The following is a 24,549-nucleotide window of genomic DNA, read 5'->3' on the forward strand; positions in this document are numbered from 1 at the left end:
ATATCAGCAAGATGGCAAAGTAGGAGATGCCAGATTTTGTTCTCTCAACCTTTGTTGGTGCACAGCTGTCCATGAATGAAAACATCTATTCTAGGAGGATTTGGGAGTCTAATTAAAAAGCTACAAGAACACAATTAAGCAACATTGAGGATAACTACACACACAAAAAAAAAAAATGAATAGGGATAACAGTTTAATTTTGCCTGTGTCATCCTACCCCCTACGCTGACAATGCATAGAGAGGGAACTCCCTCACTCACAAGTGCTCCTCACAGAGACAAGCAGAATGAGGTATGCAACCAGCTTTGCCAGCCTTACCAAGTACTTCCCAAATGATCCAGTGCACCTTCATCTCACCCAGGTCACTGGGGAGATCAGCACAGCTGAGATGTCTGGTGACAGCTAGGAGCGAATGACAAGGGTAGAGGCTCCTCACACCGGCCATGTGGCAGGAGCCCCCGTGGTCCCCAGTGGTCTGCCTCACCTAGGACAACAGTCCCTTCACTGAGCACCTTACCGGCCTGCTGCATCTTTCATTGCTGTGTTTTCAAGGGGCCTCCCAGCAGCCTGCTCTGCAAAGGAGCTCAGCACCCGAGGAAACCAGCACTTTAGCACAGCAGCAACATATAGCTTTTGCCTCTAAGGACCACACCAATTTTTCTGGTTCAGTTTCCCATGTGCCACCCCTCTACCTCTTCTTCAAGAGCCCCTCCTGTTACTTCCTCCAAGGATACCCAACCATAGGTCAGCATATCCGGTGAGCCATAGACAAATGACTTATGTGTCCACCACAGACAACCCTTGCCATGGTACATGCACATGTGGATAATCCCTTAGCCATATGTCCATAAGCCACTACCTCGACTCTTATTACCAAGTTTTATAGCCAAGTATGTGCTGGCGATCAGCTCAGGAATTCATGTTCATGGCTGTCAGCCCTGATTCCAGCCCTTACTGCTATGTTCACAGCCATAGCTAGGCTCTGAATCCATGAGCATGAACATTGTCAGCTCTGGTGCCTCCAACTGTATGTGTGCATAGAACCACCAGCCCCTATCATGGGTGCCCATTGACTAGTGTGCTCACATCTGGCCCTTGTAGCTGTGCACTTGTACATACACAGTCCCAGCACCTGAAGCCATACACATGTGCAGCAGCCACATCACCCCATCATTTGTCGCCACTGCTATGCTTATACTCACGGCTAGTTTCTGTATCTATTGTCTTGAGTCACATGCAATTGACTTAATTCCTGTTGCTGGCCCCCATGCACCAAATGGGTACCTGTGGCTGGTTGCCACTGCACACGAACCTGCCACCAGCCTTGCCTCCTGTATCTGTGCATAGGCACACCACCACCACTCTTGTCCACAGTTGCCCCTGCTCCAAGTCTTGCTATTATGTGTCTATCTGCAGGCAGATGCAATTATGGCATTGGCCCCAGCCCCTGCTAAACAACGCATTGCTACTGCTACCACTGAAGATGTCAAGATTACTCCCAATCACCGTAGACCTCCCATAGTCCTTTCCACACCAAGGACCACAGATTGCTGATGTTGCAGACCCCAATTTCCTTCCAACCAAGACACCATGTTTTTCCTTTCATACTTGGAACCATTACATACTTGACATTAAACATGGTGTCACAGTACACTCTAGTTTTACTCCTTGACCCACACAACTGAAGACCTTTCCTTCCTGAAGTCAGTTCCAAAAGTCTAGAAGTAGTGACTGCTTCAGATGCTCGGACACCTGAAGAAGACTACATGGACCATGAAGAATCAAAGAGGCATGGTATTGTGCAGGATCAGGAAGACATACTATCACCAAAGGAGCACAATAAAACACCAGTAGTCAACCCTAACTGGAAAACCACCCGTTGTATGAAAAGTAATTCTCACTGATTATTCTAAAGAAGTTCTGTCAGCTACAAGAAAACACAAATATGCAATTATACTAAATCCAGAAAATAACACAAGACCAAAACAAGAAATTCATCAAGAATATAAAGAATAGCTGGACATGGTGGCACACACCTTTAATCCCAGCATTTGGGAGGCAGAAGTAGGAGGATCACCATGAGTTCAGGCCACCCTGAGACTCAATAGTGAATTCCAGGTCAGCCTGGGCTAGAGTGAGACTCTACCTGGAAAAAAAGAATATTAAAAGATAAAGAATATAAAAAGAATACACAAATACACCAGAAATATTGTAGCACAAGAACATAATTAATGAGCTATTAATTAATAACTAATTCAGTAGAGAATGTCAGTAGTAGATTTAATGAAGCTAAAGAAAGAATATGCAAATTCAAACCTAGATCACTGGAATTTTCCAGTCAGGATTTAAAAGAAAAAAGAACGCACAGATTTGGAGAAAGCCTATAAGATTAATGAGACATTGAGAGAGTTAGTATTTTCATCATGAGGTATTTGGATAGTAGAGAAATAAAGTGGCAGCATGCTTACTTAAAGAAATATTTTCTGAAGAATTCCAAAATCTTTGAGAATATATGGATATCCAGGTACATTAAACTCAAAGGTCTATACAAATATGCAACTCAAAGATGGTGCCATCATGACACTTTGTAACTAAAGGGTCAGGAACTGGGGCTATTTGCTTGTGGTAGAGTAAAGGCTTAGCAGGCATAAGGCTTTTGATTCAGTCTCCAGCAGACAGACAGGCAGACACACACACACACACACACACACACACACACACACACACACACTTTGTCAAAAGAGCAAGAAGAGAAAGAATATTGAAAGCAAGAGAGCAGCTTGCCATGTGCTTGGGAATCTCAATAAGACTATCAGTAGATTTCCCATCAAAACCTTACATATCAGGAAAGAATGGGATCTGAATGGGATTCAAAGTGACAAAAAAAGTTGCCAACAAAGAATATTTTACCTTAGTAAAGCTGTCCTTCAGAAATGAGAGAGATAATGACTTTTCCAGACAAACAAAAGCCAGGGGAGTTCAACACTATCAGAACTATCTTACAACACATGATAAAGATAATCCCTCAAGTTGAAATAATAGGATGCTAATTGATAATATGAAACCATGTGAGAGTATAAAACTCAATGGTAATGATAAATATGTAAATTTAGAATATTCTGATTCCTAATTCAGTAGGTAAATGACTTACAAAAGTGTTAAGAATGACTATAGCTAAAGTAATATGTTAATGGATACACAATATTAAAAAACTATAAACTGTGACATCCAAGACACACAGAGAGAAACAATACAGAGCTTTTATGTTTATTGATGTGAAGCTTTTAAAAGTTTAAAATAGAATGGTAACTACAAAGCAAACACTTGCAGCAAGCACACAAGCAATAAAGAGAAAGAATCAAAGCTTACTTCTACAGATATTTATGAAATCGTAAAGAAAAATAGAGGGAAGGAATAGAATCAGAATCTACAAAACTAGAAAAAAACGAATTAAAAATAGGAACAAGAACTAATGTGTCAACAACTAGTTTAAATGCAAATGCACTAACATCACCAATCAAAATAGGCATGAAGAAAAAAATACACCTTAAACAAAATACTGTATCAAGAGACAAAGATGGTTGTTGCATAATGATAAAAGGATAAATTTATCAATAGACTAAAATAATTATAAATATGCATGCATATATCATTGGAACACATAAATATACACAGCAAATACTAACAGATCTGAAGAATTAAATAAACAATACAGTTATAGCAGGGAACATCGATACCCATTTTCAGAAATGGACAGATCATCTAGACAGAAAATCAGCATGGAAACATGCACTTGGACTATATTAAGAGAAGTCAAACCTACCTAACACATTCAGAACATCCTATCTAAGACAACAGAATCATATACACTGGAAACAAATGAAGTCATCAGAATAGAAAACATTGGACTTCAAAACAAGTGTTAAATTTTACAAGACTGAAATGTCAACCATCTTTTCCAATTATAATGATATGAAACTAGAAATAAACAACGAGAAGAAATAAAAAGAATAGAAAAATTCACTGATAGGGAAATATTACATAATGGTGACTCACGCAACTGATGGGGGTCAATGATGAAATCAAAAGAGAAATTGGAGAACAAGTTCAGGCAGTTGAAAATGGAAACTCACCAAAATAAGATGGAACAAAAGTATCTGTTTTTTCCATTTATTTATATGTCTTTACTTCAGCATGTGTGCTTGGGGGGCTTTGTACATATGTCATACACGTGTGTGGAGGTCAGGAGACAACATTCAGGTTGGTTCTTGCCTTCCACATCATTTTTTAAAATATTTTTTTGTTCATTTTTATTTATTTATTTATTTGAGAGCAACAGACACAGAGAGAAAGACAGATAGAGGGAGAGAGAGAGAATGGGCGCGCCAGGGCTTCCAGCCTCTGCAAACGAACTCCAGACGCGTGTGCCCCCTTGTGCATCTGGCTAACGTGGGACCTGGGGAACCGAGCCTCGAACCGGGGTCCATAGGCTTCATAGGCAAGCGCTTAACCACTAAGCCATCTCTCCAGCCCCTTCCACATCATTTTGAAGCAAAAGTCATAAACAATTGTTAAGAACAGTTGTATAACTAACCAGCTGGATAACCTAGGATGAATGGATAAATTCCTAGGTACATACAGCCCAGCAAGAGTAAATAATTACAAAATGAGAATTGGGCCAGGTGTGGTGGTGCATTACTTTAATCCCAGCACTGAGGAGGCGGAGGTAGGAGGGTCACTGTGAGTTTGAGACCAGCCTAGAATGACAGAGCGAGTTCCAGGTCAGCCTGAGCTAGAGAGACAAAATGAGAAGAATTGCACTGAAGAGATGGCTCGGTGGTTAAGTGTACTTCCTGTGCAAGCATAAGGGATTGAGGGGGCCTAAGAGATCTGAGTTCAAATCTCTGGATCATAAATAAAACAGCTGGGATTGGCTAGGCAAGCCTTTAACCCCAGTCCTATAGGGGAGCAGAGACTTATCAGACACCTACATCCTCTAGAATCAGTAAAAAGAGACTCGAGCTCATAAACAAGACCAGGAAGGAGAGCTACAGAGCAGGACACCTGATGTTCCACTACCGCCACTGTGGGTGAGCAACCCCTGCCTCACCTCAGATGAGTGTATGTGTACTGTAAGGGCACATGCACATGACTACGCAACACTACACACACACACACACACACACACACACACACACACACACACACACACATGCACCAAAAATAAAAATGAGAATCATGGGGCTAGAAAAATGGCTCAGCAGGTAAGAGCACTTGGCCTACAAGGATGGGGGCCTGATGGTCCTGCTGTGCACTGAATTCAGTTCCTCGTGATCCACGTATAAAGCTGGGCTCGATCATGCACTCCTGTAACCCTAGTCCTGTGGAAACCAGAGACCAGAGAATCACTGAGGCTTTCTGTTCAGCCACACTGACCACAGAAAGCAGCTTTAGGTCCAGAGAGAAAGCTGTCTCAAGGAAAACAAGTGGAAATTAGGAAAGTGGCCGAGGAGGACACCCATATTCTGTTTCTGTACATTCAGGCATGGCAGTGGGCACATCTGTGCCCACATTTACACACAGAGATGTAAAAAATAAAGAACAGAAAACAGACCAATAATGAGTAAGGAGACTAAATCAGTAATAAAATCATACAATCTTTTATCCATGAAAAGCCAAAGACCTGACAGCTTCACAGCCGTTTACCAAAGTATTTACACATAAAGTAGTATCAACCTTCCTCAAAGTCTTCTAGAAAATTAAAGAGAATAAGACACTCCCCAGCTCATTTTACAAGGCTAGCATTACTCCAATAAAAGTCAGCCAAGGATGCTACAAGAAAGAAAAATTATGCACCAATATCCCTAAGGAACACAATCAACAAAATACTAGCACACAAATGTAATGATACATTTAAAATATCATATATCATGATCAAGCGGAATTTATCCTGGGAGGTTGAGATGTTTCTCCATACACAAATGAAATAAATGTGATATATCATATAAGTCACACAAAGAACAAAAAACATATGACCCTCTGAATATATGTGGAAAAATTATTTGACAAAATTCAATAACTTTTCATTATAAAAACAAAAACCACACAACAAATTAGGTATGGGAGTTATAGCAACACAAAGGCATATTTCACAAACCCACAGATAAACACCATTTTCAAAGGGAAAAGGTTGAAAGCTTTTACTATAAGAAACAAGACACGGATGTTTCTTCTGGCTACTGCTACTTATAGCAGTGGAAGTTCCAACCACAACAACTAGAAAATGATAGATACAATGGTGGAGAGCAAATGTTTCAGTGGTTAAAGATACTTGCTTCAAAGCCTGGTGGCTTCGGTTTAATTCCCAAGCCACCGACATAAGCCAGACACGAGAAGCGACTCTAGTGTCTCGTATTCTTTTGCAGTGGCAAAAGGCCCTGGCAGGCCTCCATATGCCATACACACATAGTCAAATAAATAGACAAGAAAACAAAGGCAGAAAAAGTAACCCAAATCAGCAAGGAGGAGGTCAAGTTTTCTTTATTTGAAGATGACATGATCTTGTATTAGAACACTCAAAAGGTGCCATAAAGAAACTGTTATGACAAGTAAATGAATTCAGCAAAGTTATGGGATGCTAAATGAATACACAAAGGTCAGTCATAAAGCCAGGTCATCCCAACATTTTTTTCTTTGTTCTTATTTTAATTATTGTATTTTTTTTCTTTTATTATTATTTTTTTTAAAATTTGATTTATTAGTTTTCTTTTCATCAAATACAGGCAGTTTGGTACCATTGTTTAGGCTCATCTATGATCTACCCCCTCCCATTAGACCCTCCTTGTTGATGTAAATGGGTCGTGCATTGTGGAGTTAGTCCCCAGTTATTGGTATGCTAAATGTCTCTGCAAATCATGACCCAACATGTGACTCTGATATTCTTTCTGCCCCCTCTTCCACAAAATTTCCCTGAGCCATGTTGGGTTCATTTTTGGTCTGCTTCAGTGCTGAGCTGTTGGGGGCATCTGAGGCTCTGGCTCTCTGATTTGGTAGGAGTTGATTTTTCTCTGCGTTGGTCTCCTTCCCCTTTGTGCTGGTATCTGGTTCACAGGAAAACATCACCCTTGCTTGTTTCACCAATTGTCCTTAGTTTCAGTTGGGCCCCTTTTAAGGTATGTTGGGCAGCTCTCTCCATAGGATCTGCATCTATCTGAAAAAGAGAAGCAGATTCTCCAACAGAGACTAAGTTAGCACCCAGAAAATTGAAATAACACTTACTTTTTGATAGACAGATTGATAGGTGTAGGCCCTCTTGTTCCCCATGATTGATGATAGCTTGATATTGTAGAGTGGGCTTGTGTTTGCAGGTTATCCAACTGATAGAGGCCTTATCTCTAGAATTTACAAAGAACTCAAAAGTCTAAGAAGACAAATACCCCACTCACAAAATGGGGTGCAGATTTGAATAGACAATTCACAGAGGAAGAAATACAAATGGTAAACACACACTTAAGAAAATGTTCATCATCCCTAATCATCAGAGAAATGCAAATTAAAACAACTATGAGTTTCCACCTTACCCCAATAAGGATAGCCAACATCAAAAAGTCAAATGAAAATAAATGCTGGCGAGGATGTGGAGAAGCAGGGACACTCATTCACTGTTGGTGGGACTGCAGGATGGTACAACCACTCTGGAAAGCAATATGGAGACTCCTAAAAAAGCTGACTATAGAAATACCAACAGACCCAGTTATACCCTTACTGGGCATCTACCCTAAAACCTTCAAACCAAAGGCCAGAGAGATTTGCTCAACCATTTTTGTAGCGGCTCAATTCATAATAGCTAAAAGCTGGAATCAACCCAGATGTCCACATTAGAAGAATGGATAACAAAGATGTGGTATATCTACACAATGGAATTCTATACAGCAGTAAGAAAAAACGACACAAAGAAATTTGAGAAAAAATGGTTGAACCTGGAACAGATCATTCTCAGTGAATTTACCCAATCACAGAAAAGAAACCGACAATAGTCTCACTTATCTACAGCACCTAACCTGAATCTACCCAAGATACCTTACATACTCAGCAAGCACCTCATGGACTAGACAATAGGATGGAAGGGAGGGCAGGGAGGGCATCGAAGGGTGGAAAACAGTAATCTGGACCCAAATGGCATTGGTACCATAAAATTCTACTTCCTAAAAGACAAACCAAATGGCTGAACCTTCACTAGACCTTTACAGGAAACACCTGAACCACAAGACACTGGAGAGGGTAGGATCAAGACTAACCTAAATCTTCTACATCTTCCCTCCCTCCCTCTCCCCCTCTCCCCTCTATCTCTCTCCTCTCTAACTCTTGTATATTAGTTATGTTTTTCCTCAATTTATTAGAGGGCACTGGCCTGTAATCCCCACTTCCAGCTTGGGGCTACCATCCACAATGAGCTTTTGATCAGAGAAACCTTTAAGGTTTCCCAAAACAATGACAGACTTCTGTCAGAGTACTTGATGACCCACCAAAGGCCAGTGGTAAGACCCTATTGCTGAAGACTCCATATGCAGCTGATACGCAAAATCGAACGGCATGTCTGGAAGCCAGGAGAGAGTAAGTCCCCAGACAGTCAGCGTGTCTAGTGCCAGAAGGCGCTACATGGGCGACTGAGGGAAACGACCAATATCTGTCCAAGCAACTTATTGTCTAATCTAATTAGCAACAAATTACCTGACGTGATGCCCACACAAGTGCAAAAGTGGCACACAGCCATGGTGAGGAACCAACTACTCTTGATTTGGCTAACTAACATCCCAACATTTTTTATACTAAGGTTAGAGATTTTGAGTTCAAGACCAGCTTGGGCTACATAATGAGACCCTATTTCAAAACAAAACAGAATAACAATAACAAAAATCTGATATGTTTCTAACAACAAGTGAGCCAAGCAATCATAAAAGCAATCCCATTTACAATACCACATGAAAAAACAAATATGTGAAAAATACAAAATAATTAATTAAATAAATTGTAAAAGACAAATAAATGGAAATATAATGTATATGCATCCATTAATAAATATTGTCAAAATATTTCTTTTTAAAATTTAATTTATTCATTTGAAAGGGAGATAATGTGCATCTGGCATACATGAACACTGGGTAATTGAACCTGGGTCCTTAGGCTTGGCAGACAAGTGTCTTAATTGCTAAGTCATCTCTCCAGTCTTGTCAAAATATTTCTACAAACCAAGAAATACATAAAAGGAATGCCATTTCTATTAAAACTTCAATGACAGGCTACAGAGATTGCTTAGTGGTTAAGGTGCTTGCCTGTGAAGCCTAAGGACCCAAGTTTTACTCCCCAGAACCCATGCAAGCCAGATGTACAAGGTAACACATATGCACAAAGTGGTGTATGTGTCTGGAGTTCAATTGCAGTGGCTAGAGGCCCTGACATGCCAATTCTCTCTCTTTCTTTCTCTTTCTCTCTCACAAAAACTTCAATGATAGCTTTCACAATAGCAGAAAAAAAAAAATCCTTAATATGTACAAAATCACAAAATACCCTGGATTGCAATCTTAAACAAGAACATATGTAGAGACATCACATATTTTAATTTCAAATTATTTTCAAAGCTCTAGTAATCAGAATAATATGACACTGGTGTGAAAGAGCAGATAAATAGATTGATGGAACAACACAGAGAACTTAAACATAAAGTCACACATACCCAGTTGGCTTTTTATAAAATTCTAAAAATATGCAATAAGGCAAGTTAGATTCATGAAAAGATGGTTCTGGGAAAACATGAATAAAAGAAAATAATTTGAGGGGTTGAGGAGACAGCTCAGTCAGTAATGTCCTTGCTTCCCAAGCATGAAGACTGGCATTTACCCATGTAAATGCCAGGTCTGGTGGAGTGTACCTGTAATCCCAGCACTAGGGAGGCAGAGACAGATCCTTAGATCTCACTAGACAGTTTGTCTAGCCTAATTGGTGAGATCCAGTCCAATGAGAGACCCTGTCTCAAAAAAGAGGATGACAGACCTCAGAATAATATCCAAGGTTGTCCTCTGGCCTCCACACACACACATCCACCAGTACCTTTTCATACATGTGCTCCCAAACACATGTGAACAAGCACACACACGTACATGAACATACACACACAAAAGAAAATAAATTGTACCCTTTGCTAACACAAATATCGACTCATGTTATATTTAAGTCTTAAACTAGGAGAAAACAGGAAAACTGCTTAATATTGGTCTTCACAATGACGTTTATGTTGGGGGAGGCAATGAGATGTTGCTAAAAGGCATGCAACAAAACAAGTGTGACTACATTAAACTAAAAATCTTTTTGCAAAACAAAAGAAACAACCAACAAACAAAAAGGTGGCTTAGAAACTGGAGAATGTATTTATAAAACCATATATATAACGAGAAATCCAAAATATATAAGGGACTCATCTGATAGGATAATAAGGGCAAAGGGCCTGAATGGATATTCTCCTAAAGAAGACAAACAAAATAAAAAGATACTCAGTATGATTAATCAAAAGCAAAATGCAAATTGAAACCTCAATAAGATGTCACCTCACAATACTAAAATGAGCCATCTTTAAAAGTCAAGAGAGAAGGCTTAGTGATTGAGGCATTTGCCTACAAAGCCGAAGGACCCAGGTTGGGTTCCCAGCACTCACATAAGCCAGATGCATAAGGTGGCCCATGGCTCTAGAGTTTGTTTGTAGTAGCTGGAGGCCTTGGCACACCCATTCTCTCTCTCTTTCTCTTGTTCTCATGCTCACTTTCTCTCTGAAATACATATATATATGTTTAAAGTCAGGAGATACCTATTACAAATGTTAGGAGAAGATGGAGAAAAAGGGAGCCTTTATATATTATTGAGGAAATATAAATTGGTATAGCCATGATGGTAAACAAGTTGAAAGTTCCTCAAAAAGTGATTCAACACAGCTGAGCGTGATGGCACACACATTTAACCCAGCATTCCATAGGCAAAAGTAGGAGGATTGCTTAGAGTTTGAGGCCACCTTGAGGCTACATACTGAATTCCATGTCAGCCTGGGCTACAGTGAGACCCTACCTTGAAAAGCAACATGAAACAAAACAAAAAATTCAACAGAGAACTACCATATAACCTAACAACCCCACTCTTGGGAAATAAAATTGCTGTCTTAAGATATCTTCATTTCTATATCCATTAAAATATAATTCACAAAAAAGGAATGAAAACTCTGAGTATCTATAGTTGTATGAATGGATACAAAAATTAAGGACCTCTAGGCCAGCAAACCTGGGATGGTTGGGACAACTGGGGAGAGCAAAACCTCATCAAGGTTATGAGAAGTGACATTTGAATGATCAGCTCTAGACCAGTCAGCTCTCTCACACCTGCTCAGGCTCAGGAAACATTGTGAGGGCAGAAAGAATGTTAGTGCTACTCTTATCAGCCACCAGAGATTTTCCCTTTTGGAAATTCTGTGGATACTGGGAAGTCTCAAAATGCATCAAAGTGCTGAAAACAAGAGGCTCTTGAGAGTTCTACATGTGGCATCTCTATCATGTCCTCCAAGGCTCAGGGAGCCTTGCACTAGGGAAGAAGAGATAGGAGGATCACCGTGAATTTTAGGCTATCCTGAGACTACATAGCATTCTAGGTCAGCCTACACTAGAGGGAGACTCTAGATCAGAAAACCAAAATAAATAAATAAATAAAATGAGGTCTGGAGGAATGGCTTAGGGGTTGAGTGATGGCTTAGGGGTTAAAGAATTTGCCTGTGAAGCCTAAGGATCCAGGTCTGATTCTCCAATTCCCACATAAGCAAGATGCACAAGGGGACACATGTGCCTAGAGTTCATTTGCAGTGGCTGTATGCCTTGGTATGCCCATTCTCTTTCTATATCTGCCTCTTTCTCTCTCTCTGTCTCTCAAAATAGATAAATAAATATTTTCTTTAAAAAATGAAGGAGATACACACGCCACAACCACCACCACCACCAGGCACACACTACAAACTACAATATTATTCAGTTTTAACAAATAAACAGGGATATATTGCTACTTGCAAGAAACCAATGGACTAAATTATACTTACTGAAATAAGCTATACACAGACCAAAGTATATTTCATGATAGGTTGTTGCAATTTCTTTCATGTTGCTGGGATAAAACACCCAACAGAAAAACAACTGATAGGAGGAAAAGATTTATTTTTGGTTTACAATCTCAAGAAGAAACTTCATGATAGCAGGGGAAAGCATGGCATTAACAATGGCTGGACATTACCCTCTGCAAGCAGGTGGAAAAGAATAGCAAGAGAGTGAGTTGAGATCTGGTAAGGGGGAACTGGCTATACCACACATAAACCTGCCCCCCAGAAACACACTTCCTCCAGCAAGGCTCTACCTCCCAAAATGCCACCAGCTGGAGACCAAGCATGCAAAACACATGACATCTGATTCAAACTATCACATTCTACCTCTGGGCCCCATAGATTTATGACTATCTAAGATATAAAAATACATTAAGTCCAACTTTAAAATCCCCATAGATTTTTTTTTCTTTTTATCAATACCAACACTATTCAAAAGTCCATAGTACAGGTTTTCATCTGAGACTCAAGACAACCTCTGTAAACCTGTAAAATTAAAACACAAGTTAAATACTTATAAATGCAGAGTAAACATTTACAATGGAAAATACGGAATTGGCATATCTTGGAAAGCTTGATCTGATGCAAGATCTAAATCAAACAAGACAAATATCAAATCCTGTAGCTCCAAGTCTGGCATCTGTAACCACTGACAAAGCCCCTGCTGTTTCAATTCTGCCTCTCCAGCTGGAGTATCCACGGCTCTTTGGTGGTCATTCTATAATCCCGGCATCTCCAAAATCCTGGGGTCTTCACTGCAACCCCTGGTTCATCCATTCTCATGGCTCTATTGGGCATCCAAACTGCCTCACATTGCTCAGTGACCATTTTCATAAAACGGCCTTGAAAAACCAATTAACTCCTCTTTCTGCATTTGTTGTACTCCATAGTATCATCTGGGCTACAAAACTTAGTAATCCAGAGAGGAATAAAGCTAACTTTGAAAACCAGGAAAGACTACAAGGCATCTTTTTGTCCACAGTTTCAAGTCCATCCATATTCCTCTTGCGAATTAGTTCCAAATGCCCAAAAGCAGGTTTTTCTAGAAGTAATGATCCAACTCTCAGTACCAATTTTCTGTATAGTTACCTTCACTTTTCTGGGAAAAATAAACCCAAAAGCAGTTATTTTTTATTGTATATATGAAGATTGATGAGAGTAAATGACTCATATTGTCAAACACACACAAAATTGATAACTATGTGAGGTGACACATATATTAAATGTCTGATTGTAACAGTTGTTGCGAAGTGTACAGGTATAGAAAACTGTCACATTGTATACTTGTCATGGCTTAGCTGTAAAGTCTCTCCTCAAAAGGTCCCTATGTTGAGTCTTTATCTATGATTGGTGGATCCAATTATGGAGAAATGGTTAAGTCAGGAGGACTTTGTCCCAACCTGTGAATTAATCCTCTGATAAAGTCATAATTTCAGGTCATCGCTGGGAGGTGATGAAAAGTAGGAAGCAGAGCTGGGATAAAAGAAGTAGATCACTGAGGGGTGCTTGTGAAGCACATCCTTGTCCCTAGCCCCTTATCCCTGCTCTCTGTGTATCCTGTCCACCTCATGCTCCTGGCTCAAAAGCAATGGAGTCAGCTGACCATAGACTAAAACCTCTGAACCAATGACCCAAAATAAAATCATTCTCTTTAAATTTTTTTTCTATCAAATATTTGTCACAGTGACTAAAAGTCTGACTAACACTATACCCTAAATATATATAGTGTTATATATATAAATATATATAATCGTACCTTATAAATCTGGGGAAAACCTGACTAGATGGGTAAAGTCTGGCATCTGTCACTTTGGGAGTATGTGTATGTGTGGTTTTTGACAAGTTATTCTAGTCTTGCCTTAAATGCTAATTATAAAATAGAATTTAGTATTGTAGCTTGGTTATGTTACTGTTACGTGGACTAATAGAAACCAAGCACTCATTAGAAGGTTTGACACAGGCCATTCACTCAACTGGCCAACTGACCTCGTTAAGAAGTGACAGCAAAGGGAACAACAGGAGACGCGGAGCCACCCTGGCAGTGGGTTACTTCTCAAGCAGTTGTTTGGTTTTCCTTCAGGCTCAGCTGGGCTGTTTCCCTGAGTAAAGTCTTCCCTAGAGAGTTTAGGCTTCTCATGCTTCTAAACTCAATGTATTCATCCTTTTAGTAAGTGAAAAATGTGTCTTTTCTCCCTGAATAGAAAAATAATGCCGTCCCTGTGTGGGAAATTTGGAAAACACATAAAATTATGTGAAAGAAGTAAGTTGAATGCCATCTAGCCAAAGATAACCAGTATTAACAGGCTACCATATTTCTGATAGTTTGTTTATGACATTTTTCCAATAAAATTAAAGCTACCATATCCTTGATTTTCTTTCCTCCTCTTTGTTTTACCATTTAACATGTGTTTTTTTTTGTACTTTGTTTAACCTTAAAAACACTCTATATTCCCCATGTCACCACTGAGAAGTCCCTCCAGTATATAGATCCCCATACTTGCTGCTTCTTTTGCCATCAGATTATTTTTAATATTATTTATTTATTTGTAAGAAGAGAGAAAGAGAAAAAGAGAGAATGGTTATGCCAGTCACTGCAAACAAACTCCAGATGCATGCACCACTTTGTTCATCTGGCTTTACTTGGGTACTGGGGAATCGAACCTGGGCTGTTAGGCTTTGTAGACAAGTGCCTTAAGTGCTGAGCCATCTCTCTTATCCCACCATCAGACTATTTTTAATGTGCAAAGAATACTTAGGTGAACATAGTTGCATATGTGTGTGCAGTTTTAAATCACTTTCTTAGAATCAATTTGTAAATGAGGAATTGTATGTAAAAATATCTGAGCAATTTCACAGAAACTGCTCTGGATCTCCATGTATATTTCCAGAAGGGTTATTCTGACAAATTCCACCTGCAGAAAGGTAGATAGCAGTCAGGGTCAGCAAATGCACCTATCTTACCCCCTTTCCCTCTGTTTACATATCAGTCTTCATTATACACAAGTAAGGTCTATTCTCCTTTAGAGGTCAATGTCTGGGTTCATTTGGGCCTGGAGTAAGGGACCGAAGAGCTGCAGTTCTCTTGAGCCTCCTCTGCTCTGGTCTCCAGATCAGGCACTAATAGGAAAACTCACTGGAATGTGGAAGTAATAGACGCAGTTGCACCAGAAGCAAAGACTGATAGCTTTTTCTGAGCTTTCAAAAATATTTTAAATACATGTCTTATTCAAAAATGACCCTCTCCTATGCAACAATGGGTCACAATATTGTATTCTTACTCATGACCTAATGCTTTTGCTTTGAGACCCATTTTCACATGCATGAAACTGATCATGGTGAAGAAAGTAAATTAGTCTCTCAGACAGTTTCATTAAGACTTGTTCCAGAAGTGAAGCTGCAACAAACTGAGCCAAAGGTTCGGTTTGTGTGTTTATTTTTCTCCTGCAATCAATAGTGTTTTTTTCCTGCATAATGTTACACTGATTGTAAACCCTGAGCCTTCCCCTTCTAAGTGGTGCAGCTTTTCATAGTGATTTAACTCTAAAGAAAGGGCACGTTAAAATGTTTTGTTCAAATTTCAACTTGAGGCTACAAAAGTATCCTTTTTTTGTGCTTTATTAAGGTGCTTTCACAGGACAAAACTCCCCCGGTGATGACACAGTCACAGACACGTTTGTGAGCAATCCATGGGGAGTGTTAGCAGGCCAATGCTGAGCCTGTCCAGAACTTTCCAGGCTCAGTGCAATGTCTCGGCTGCCTTTGTATTCTCTCATTGACATTACCAGTGTCCACTTCCCAGGCTGATGTGTTCACGCGCTCGCTCTCCAGCTGCACCTGCTCTGGCACTGAGGACTGTTCCCGAGATAGAGTGTGATTGTCCAGTCAGCTCTTCCAGTCTTCAGTTTAAAACACTATTTGACTTCCTTATGCTCTATGCATTTTTGTCTTAGTACATTGTCCCAATTCACACAAATAATATATATCAGTTTAAATGAAATAATGCTTATCCAGAGTTGAGCATGGTGGCTCACGCCTTTAATCTCAGCACTCCTAAGGACCCTAAAGGATCTATGACTTCAAGGCCAGACTGGGCTACAGAGCAAAGTTCCAGGTCACCCTGGGCTACAGTGAGCCCCAAACTCAATGAGAGAGAGAAAGAGAGAGAGAGAGAGAGAGAGAGAGAGAGAGAGAGAGAGAGAGAGAGAAAGGGTGATGGAAGGAGTGCAAGAGAAGAGAAAGGAAAGGAAGGAGGGGAAGAAAGGAAGAGAAAGCAAGCTTATTCAGGCAGCTTTCCTTTAGTTTTAGGAAAAATACTTTTTAAAAGATACCAGTCAGCCATTTCATGTTTGTTTATTCATTTTCTTGTTTTTTTAAATAATTTATAATTTTTTAAATGATTTCTATATATGAAAATAGTACACAAAATTTTTTAAAGTAGGAAGGAAATTATTCACAAAAACTAAATGTCATGGCACTAAAAACAACTGTTGAATTTAGATTTGTATTTATTTATTTTTTTTGGAACCAAAATAACATACCATCAAAACTAGGCAATTAAAATTTTGCTAATTAATGACAAAATATTTAATTCTGATATTATTAAAACCATAGGAAGAAGAATGAACAAATGGCTCTGAAAAGATCATTTGGTCTGTCATGGAGGAGAAGAATGTCTCCCTCCTCAGGGCAAGGAATCGTCCTTTCTGTGCAGCTTTCACAAGGGAGTTCACACGTGTTTTTTTTTTTATTATTGATTTTACTTCCTATTTGGTAGCAAAATAATGTGAGAAGAGGCAGCAAACATTCCTGGCCACAAGCCCAGATGCTAAAATATATGTCAGGACATTTTCTGGATTCCATCTTTTTCCCAGAAACCTCATAGCAGACAAGGTGTGTATGCTCTGCCTTAGAGACATAACCACAGTTGCACTTTAGGAGGGAGTTTTCTGGCCAATCAGTACTTATAAGTAGGGCCAGCTGGATTCCAGATGCTGCTTGGAATGTCCTAGAAGCCTCATTGCTCAGAGAGATGGCCCCAGCCAGTGGTCCACGGGAAATTATAACTAAGGCAGAAGGAGCCCGTGGGTGGCACCCATGCTCCTGCCTGCCCTTGTTTTGACAAAGAGTTGGGAAAAGGTTTATTTCATTCCTGTGAACGTTGATAAAGTGGAGAAAGGATCTGGAAGAGGTGCAGTGTGATTATCTTTGTCCAGAAATGATTTTGTCCATCTCTCTTCTTCAGGCAACATCAGGAACACGGAGAAGCTGAGCTATGACAAGCAACATCAGTATGAGGTCCTGGTGACTGCCTATGACTGCGGACAGAAGCCTGCGGCTCAGGACACCCTGGTGCAGGTGGATGTAAAGCCAGTGTGCAAGCCTGGCTGGCAAGGTAGGCCTGGCTTCACCAGTCCTGCTGTGTGAGGACAGCTTGAGCTGGGGTTCTGAGGATGCTGGGTGTATCCACAGATTTCATAAAAACCTAACTAGAAGAAGTTTTAAAGTATAATGCTTTTTCCTGCAAGAAATGAGTAGCTGGTTTCTTCCTACAACTTGTCTATGACATATTATCCCCATTTTACAGTTGAGAATATCAGAGACAACTGGTCTAACCTCATTGCTCCCTTGCTCAAGCCTCATGACACCCTAGAATAAATAACAATTATCCCACGGAGTTTAGGAGAGATTACCAGAGTCTATTTACCTTACCCAAGAGTACTGAGCTTAACTGATGCATTCCAAGTTTTATATCCCTGCTCAGTAGTGAGGGAAAGTTCTTTGGCATATAGGGCACAAACACTCAGAGGTGGAAGACCAGCTCCAGCCTCTGGATTGGGCTGTTTCTGAAAGCTTGACTCAGGGAAGAGAGAAGCAATGGGTGGGTCTTGACTGAGAGAGAATTTGGGAAGCAATGAGAAAAACTGCTCAAGTCACTCCTATAGGTCAGGGTCTATCATTGACCGACTGGCAAGGACAGCTGCTGAGATACATCTTGCAGAGAACTGGGTGGTTTGGGGGATGATCATATCTGTAAGTGGCAATGACAGATCTGGTGGCCAAATAGGGATACCGCTGTCATTCCCATGTTCTTGGCTTGGTGCCTGACCGCCTTTTCTCTTCTGTGTGTGTTGATGCTGCTGCAAGGTATTGCTTCGTTCTAATTCATTACTTATGGTGCTTCCTGGGCTCATCCTTCCTATGGTTTCTGCCTGCTGCCTCTTCTGGCTCCAGAATTTGTTCTCTCTCCATCATTAACTCACATTGCTGTCAGGCACACTGATGCCAGGCCACCCTCTAGGTCCTTTGGTCAGTCATTTATTCCTAATCCACTGGGGCCAGATTAGCCATAGACAATGCAAAAATACCTGTGCCTGAGGTACAACCTGTAATTGCTCTGCGCAGAAGACAACTCTCAGAGAACCCTACCCTCCCAGTTTGATCTCCCATAAACTTTAGTAAGAGAGATGGGAACTCAAGTTTCCACCTCTGGAGAGAGCCAGAATTGCAACAAAAGAAAGAAAATCAAATGATGACAAGAAAACATGAAAAAGAACTGTCACCTTAATTCTGTCTGTTTAGGATCAGGAAGTACACACAGAAAGAGGCCAAAGCTAGCCAGGCATGGTGGCACATGCCTGCAATACCTGTACACAGTTGGGACAGGAGTATTGAGAATTTGAGGCCAATCTGGACTACATAGAAAGAATGTCTTAAAAAAGATGAATGAGCTGGCATGGGGGTGCATACCTTTATTCCAGCACTTGGAAGGTAGAGGTAGGAGGATTGCTGTGAGTGCTGTGAGTTCAAGACCAACCTGGGACTACATAGTGAATTCCAGGTCATCTAGGACTAGAGTGAGACCCTACCTTGAAAAACCAAAAAAAAAAAAAAAAAAAAAAAGATGATGAATGAAAGAAAGGAAAAAGAAAAGGGCAAGTTAAGCCAGTTTTCCCAGCTTGAGCAACCTGAACCTTAGTGGGTGTTCTCTCCCATGAATGAGGAGGCCGCATTCTGCCTTATTCACCAATGAGTTTCTGAAACACAGCGCCTGCCTGGCCCTAATGGAAGACACTCAAGAAGTAGTCACTGAATGAATGAGTGAATGAATGAATGAAGACATCCTGTTTTATTTTAACTTGTAAGGATTATCAGTAAAAGCCTGTCTTGTGAAAACAAAAAGGAGACACATACATGTTGGTTTCTGAACATGTAGTACACTCACAATGGGATTTTGAACCATACCTAGACACTGATCTCACGGTGTTTGGTCTTTGACAAGTGAGGCACTGTAGCAGTCCCCTTTGTGTCGCTCCAGCAAGACACCTCGCCAGAAGCAGCTCTTGGAAGGAACAGGTTCATTTGCAGCTTACAGTTTTGAGGGGAAATTTCCCCTAGGGAAAGCCTGGCTGGGACACACAGCAGTGTGTCATGTGTTTTCATCCGTAGAAGATGCAGCAAGCGTGAGCTCACTGGCACCTGCAAGTAGGGCTGGACTATAAAATGCCAAGATCAGCCCTCAGTGCCACAGCTTCTCCAGCAAGGCTCTACCTCCAAAAGTCTTCACCATTTGCAAATTAAGTAGGAGGCTTCATCTCAAGCACATAAAGCTATGGGGGGCATTTTACATTCAAACTATGGCAGGAACCTACAGATTTAAGATTCAATCTCCATACCTATATTTAAATATAATTTCCTCAAAGAGTTTATGCTTATTAAAGCTGTACAAATTTCATGTTAAACATATGAAAGAAAAACCTAATTGTCATGCCTAATTCTGCTTCTGATGGATGCATCGAGCACCTAGCCTCCAGTGCACGGTGCTATCGGCAACACCAGACCGTGGGCTTCGCGAGTCAGGATGGAGCCCATTGGCTTTTGTGTCACCAGCACCGGCATGGGCCTCACAGGATTAATGAACGAAGAGTGAGACCTCGGTTAAAAAAAAAAAGAAGGAAAGAAAGAAAAGGAAATGCATCTTTCCTGAAACAAAGCACAGAGGGAAGCAGCAGTTCCCTGCATTAGTTTCTCGTGTCAGGGAAAGCAATGTACAAGTGTGTAACATCGGCGTCAACTGCTTCACGGAGGCACCTTGCTTAATAAGCTGGCCAGCCTGTGGTAAAGGAAGCAGCCACCATGACAGTGCATTGAGAAGCCCTCCCTGTAGCTTGCCCCTGTGTACAGTAATTAAGTCACTTCCTCATCCGTCACTCCAGCAGGCTTGCCGGTCACTGCCGGGTCTGCTAGGCTGTTGTGTGGCAGTAGTCACAGTGCCTGGTACCAGCCTCCTCCAGAGCTGGGGAAGAACCTAATCTCCCTCTTCTAACATAATGATCCACTGTTTGCAGAGGCAGGCCCCACCTCTGACTCTCCCATCCAGTTCTCTCTTCCTGTTCTCTCTTCTACTCTTGGTTAAGGCTACAAAGATCTTAGATCTCTCTCCAGAGAAGCCAGTCCCAGCTGTGTGTCTCCTGTCTGGTCCTTTCTAGCGTTTCTATAGGGCAGGCTACAGTGAGTGGGGTCTTACTGGTTTCTTGGCTGCCTGTAGACCAGACAGGCTACTCCACATGATGAAGAGGGAAAGGCTTGTCTTTTTCTTGGGGCAAGAGTAAGGGAATTCTGCATTTTATTTTTATATAATAGAGGAACTGAGAGAATGGTCCTTTTGAGGAGCCCGGCCAGGGGACGCCTGGCATACAGAAGGGGCTATGGGCTTATGACTGGGGAGATGTGGAAAACAACACTGGAAATGTCAAGGGGTAGGGCAGGATGATGGCTGAGACCTTGAAATAAGTAGAGAAGTCTCCGTGAGCTTCAAGCCTTCAAATCCAAATGAGTATGGGTGCAGTGAAATCAGTCAGTGAGATATGCCCAGTCAAAATTACTGTAGACCTTTGCCATAGAACACAGCTCCTCCCTCCTCCCCTCCCCCCACCGCCAAGCTCACCTCTCACTAGCAAGGCAAGTCAGCAAACGTAGTTTGGCAGTTTGAATTCTTGTAAGTGTTCTAAGCCATTTCTCTGCAGGCAGGAGGGGATTGCAGTGCAGGGAGAGCAATCCATCATGTTCTAGAGGCTCCTGCCTCCCAGAGCACTCCCAGTCTACAGACCGCCCACCCTACTGCTGAAGCCAGCTTCTCCCAGGGAGCCGGTGAGCAAGGGGCCATGTTCACTGACAGAACCTTCACTTCCTCCCCAGGGCCCACAAGAGACCTACCCCCAGGCTCCAGTGATGCCTCAGAGCAGTGGTCCTGTATTTCTGTCAAAATAACCCCCTCTACATGCAGAACCTTGCCTTGTCCGCCTGCCTCTGGCCTTACCCAGCTGAGCACAGGACACTGGCTCGGTCACTCTTCATACCTTAACCAAAACACTGGCCTGCCCAGACTAGGGTTTTCCAGTTTCTGTCTCTTTTCAGTGCATTTGTCTTATCTTCTTAGAAAGCACAGGGGCTCTTTGAGGACAGAACCACACTCCTCACAGCATGTGACATGGAGATTTCCATCTGCCACCTGTGCATAGACGAAAAGCTTGCTTGCTAATCTCCTGTGCCAGTGGATGGAGTGGGGCTTACGAGGGAGGGATCCAGCTGGGAACAAGAGAAAGGAACTCTTTGCATCTGAAACATCAACCCACGTGCCAGCCATGTGCATCTTGCTCTTGTGTGAGTTTTGTTCCCTCTGCTGCCTCCTGAGGGGATGATGCTGAGCAGGTGGTGAGGAAGGTTAGGCTCCTTTCTCAGTTGACTGAGGAAGAAGGTGAGCCTCAACCATAGTCCACCTCTTTGTTTTGCCGTGCAGTTGAAGAATTCCTGGTGTGCCTAAGGCACTTCCACTTGCAGAACCGAAAGGTGATTTCAGGAAGCAGGAGAGAGGTAAGCCAGCAGCAGCTCACAAGGGGAAGGCAGGCTGTGCCCACCTCTCTTGCTGGGCGTCAGGAACAGAGACTTTTTGATATTCATTTCATTCTTACCAAATAGTGCCAGCCTAGCCCGGGTGTGTCACAGTCCTAGAACAGGATTCTTACCTGCTCATGGGTGACAGGACCCTGAGGGTAGAGCACCCTCACAGGTTGCCAGGGTGATAGTAGTAGTAACAGTTATGCACCCAAGTGGAGATGGAGCTGAGCTGTGTGACCCCTGTAGATCCCTGGGAAGGGGCCCTGACTAGTTCCTTCATGGCTTATTCCTCAGTTAGCTCTGAGTCTAGAGGGTACTGTTTGCTGTGTTCTCATTTGGTATTTTGTTAGGGGGAGAAACACACTCCTTGCTCATGTTTTTCCTTCGTTTCTCTCTTTACTCCCTTGGTTCTTCTCGATGCTTCAAGCTGACAGCACTATCTTCCACAATGCCTACATGTCAGGTTACTAGTTATTACCTGGTCCAGCAGGTGGCACCCAGATTTCACTACTTCGGTGTCCTTTCATGCTAGAAAATTCCCCCACAAAGACAGGATAGGAGATTGGCTTTCCTGGTGGCCTGTCACCATTTCCTCCCCAGGCTTGTTGCTGACAAGACATCCAGCCATTCTAGATCTCACCTCTCCAGATCTTCATAAAACTCTCTCTTTCTGCTGGCTCCGTCCCTGAGTACAATCCCATGCAGGTGATCCCACCTCACTGGGCAACAGCTCACCCATCTCCATTGCCAGAGTTTCCCCATAGGCCCAGACAATGCCTCTTCCTCTCACCTGCATACTGCTGGGTCAGATAAGTGTAATAAAAAGGAAGGATGATGCAGCCATGTGATTGAGCTCTTCCTTTCTGTTCTTTGGGGCTCTGATGATTCTTCGGGTGCATCAAATTGCCTCAAACTTCTACCACTTCACAAGCAGAGCTTCACGAGGAAGAAAGTATAGCATCTTCCAGGAAGTGATTCTTGGACTTAAGTGTGGCTGCAGAGCAGCTGGGCCCTGGGTAAAAGACAGATTCTGACTTAATGAGCCTGGGGAAGGCCTGGGTACTGAAGGTGCATACAGTTCTCTTTAAATAAGAAGGTCATGCAGGAGATATTGGCAAGGCCACTAGAGTGTGTCTATATGCTGAAAAGACTGCAAGAAAGCTGCTGGTTGATATTAATTTTCTCCAAGTTATTTGCACTGTGGAAAAGAACTGAAGCTGGCATATATATTCCAGGGCAGGAAATACTCTTAGAGTGAATATTTCCCTGGCCACTGAACAGTTTCTTCATTACAGAGACCTTCTATGTGCTGAACACTGAATGTTCAGAGACATAATCTACATGTGATTTGCTAGGTCTTGTAGCCAGGGAGACGGTGGCTGGACTGAGGACAGAGGACATGTTGCAGGGACCATAGGAGCACAAATGAGACACTGAATCTGCAACAGGCAGGGGAGGGGCCATGTAGAAGATATGCCTGGATTAAATCCAGAATGGTGGAAGGGTTCAGCAGGAAAAGAAGGGTTTTACAGACCATACTAGGTCTTAGGACAATGACTGGAATCATGGTGTGGCAGGGTACCAAGAAGACCAGTGGACTGGATGAAAGGTACCAGAACATTTGCCATCCTGTCAAGGAGAATGAAGCCTCGCCCCAGAGGTCAATTGGCTTCATCTCTGCATCTAAAATCTAGAAATCATTGTTGTAGACAGCTTCATGTTGCTGGGCTGAACAGGGAAACCCGGCCCAGATCTGTGGGGAAGGTCCATCAGTGGTGGAAGAAGCTGCTTCCATACTTACACACAGAGGGAAAAACTGGCAAGCAAACACCAAAGCAACAAGCACAAATAGGCAACAAGCAGCAGGTAGGTGGGTTGCTGTGAGTTGTAGGCCATCCTGAGACTACGTAGTGAATTCCAGGTCAGCTTGGGCTAGAGTGAGACCCTACCTCGAAACCCCCCGTCCAAATTAATTAAAAAGGTGCTTAGAAGAAACGTGAGTGGGGCCTCATTAGGCAGTATGTTAGCCTCTTAACAATGGAGCTGAGACTGGCTGGGAAGATAGCTGGAGTTCAATGGAATGATGTCTGTGAAGCACCCATGAGATAGATACCCACAGCAACAGTTCCTGCCCCTCTCCCTGCCCCATCCAACTCACTTATCTGGTGTAGCAGCTTATTCAAAACAAAACCAACGATTTCAGATTGCCCGTTTCTCAAACCCTGTCTGCCTGAACCTAAGGTTGTCCCAGAGGACATAGGTTGGATGTTAAGTTTTAAACACAATGATGCTGACCCCAAGTGTGGCTCCTTACAGTGGAACAGGAAGACGTCACCTATACCTCAAAGAAAGTGCAATAGAAGACTTGCCCTCAAGAGTCCTCCATTCAGTAAGGCAACACCAGACTTTATTTGGTGTTTAGTCTCTCTCCCTTCCACCCCCAGGCTTCGCCTGCCCTCTTCTCACTCCACAAT

At 42.0% G+C, this 24,549-nt stretch overlaps 1 protein-coding gene across 1 annotated transcript in view; it reads left to right on the forward strand.

Annotated features, from left to right (window-relative positions):
* The window catches only part of Clstn2 (calsyntenin 2), a 660,628-nt gene that overhangs the window by 500,597 nt on the left and 135,482 nt on the right, over nucleotides 1-24,549 (forward strand). The window contains exon 5 of the mRNA XM_045136251.1: nucleotides 17,424-17,573. Coding sequence (XP_044992186.1) covers nucleotides 17,424-17,573 — 150 coding nt within the window. The remainder of the gene's footprint in view (nucleotides 1-17,423; nucleotides 17,574-24,549) is intronic.

Source organism: Jaculus jaculus, chromosome 17 (genome assembly GCF_020740685.1).
Source record: "Jaculus jaculus isolate mJacJac1 chromosome 17, mJacJac1.mat.Y.cur, whole genome shotgun sequence".
Lineage (NCBI taxonomy): Eukaryota > Metazoa > Chordata > Mammalia > Rodentia > Dipodidae > Jaculus > Jaculus jaculus.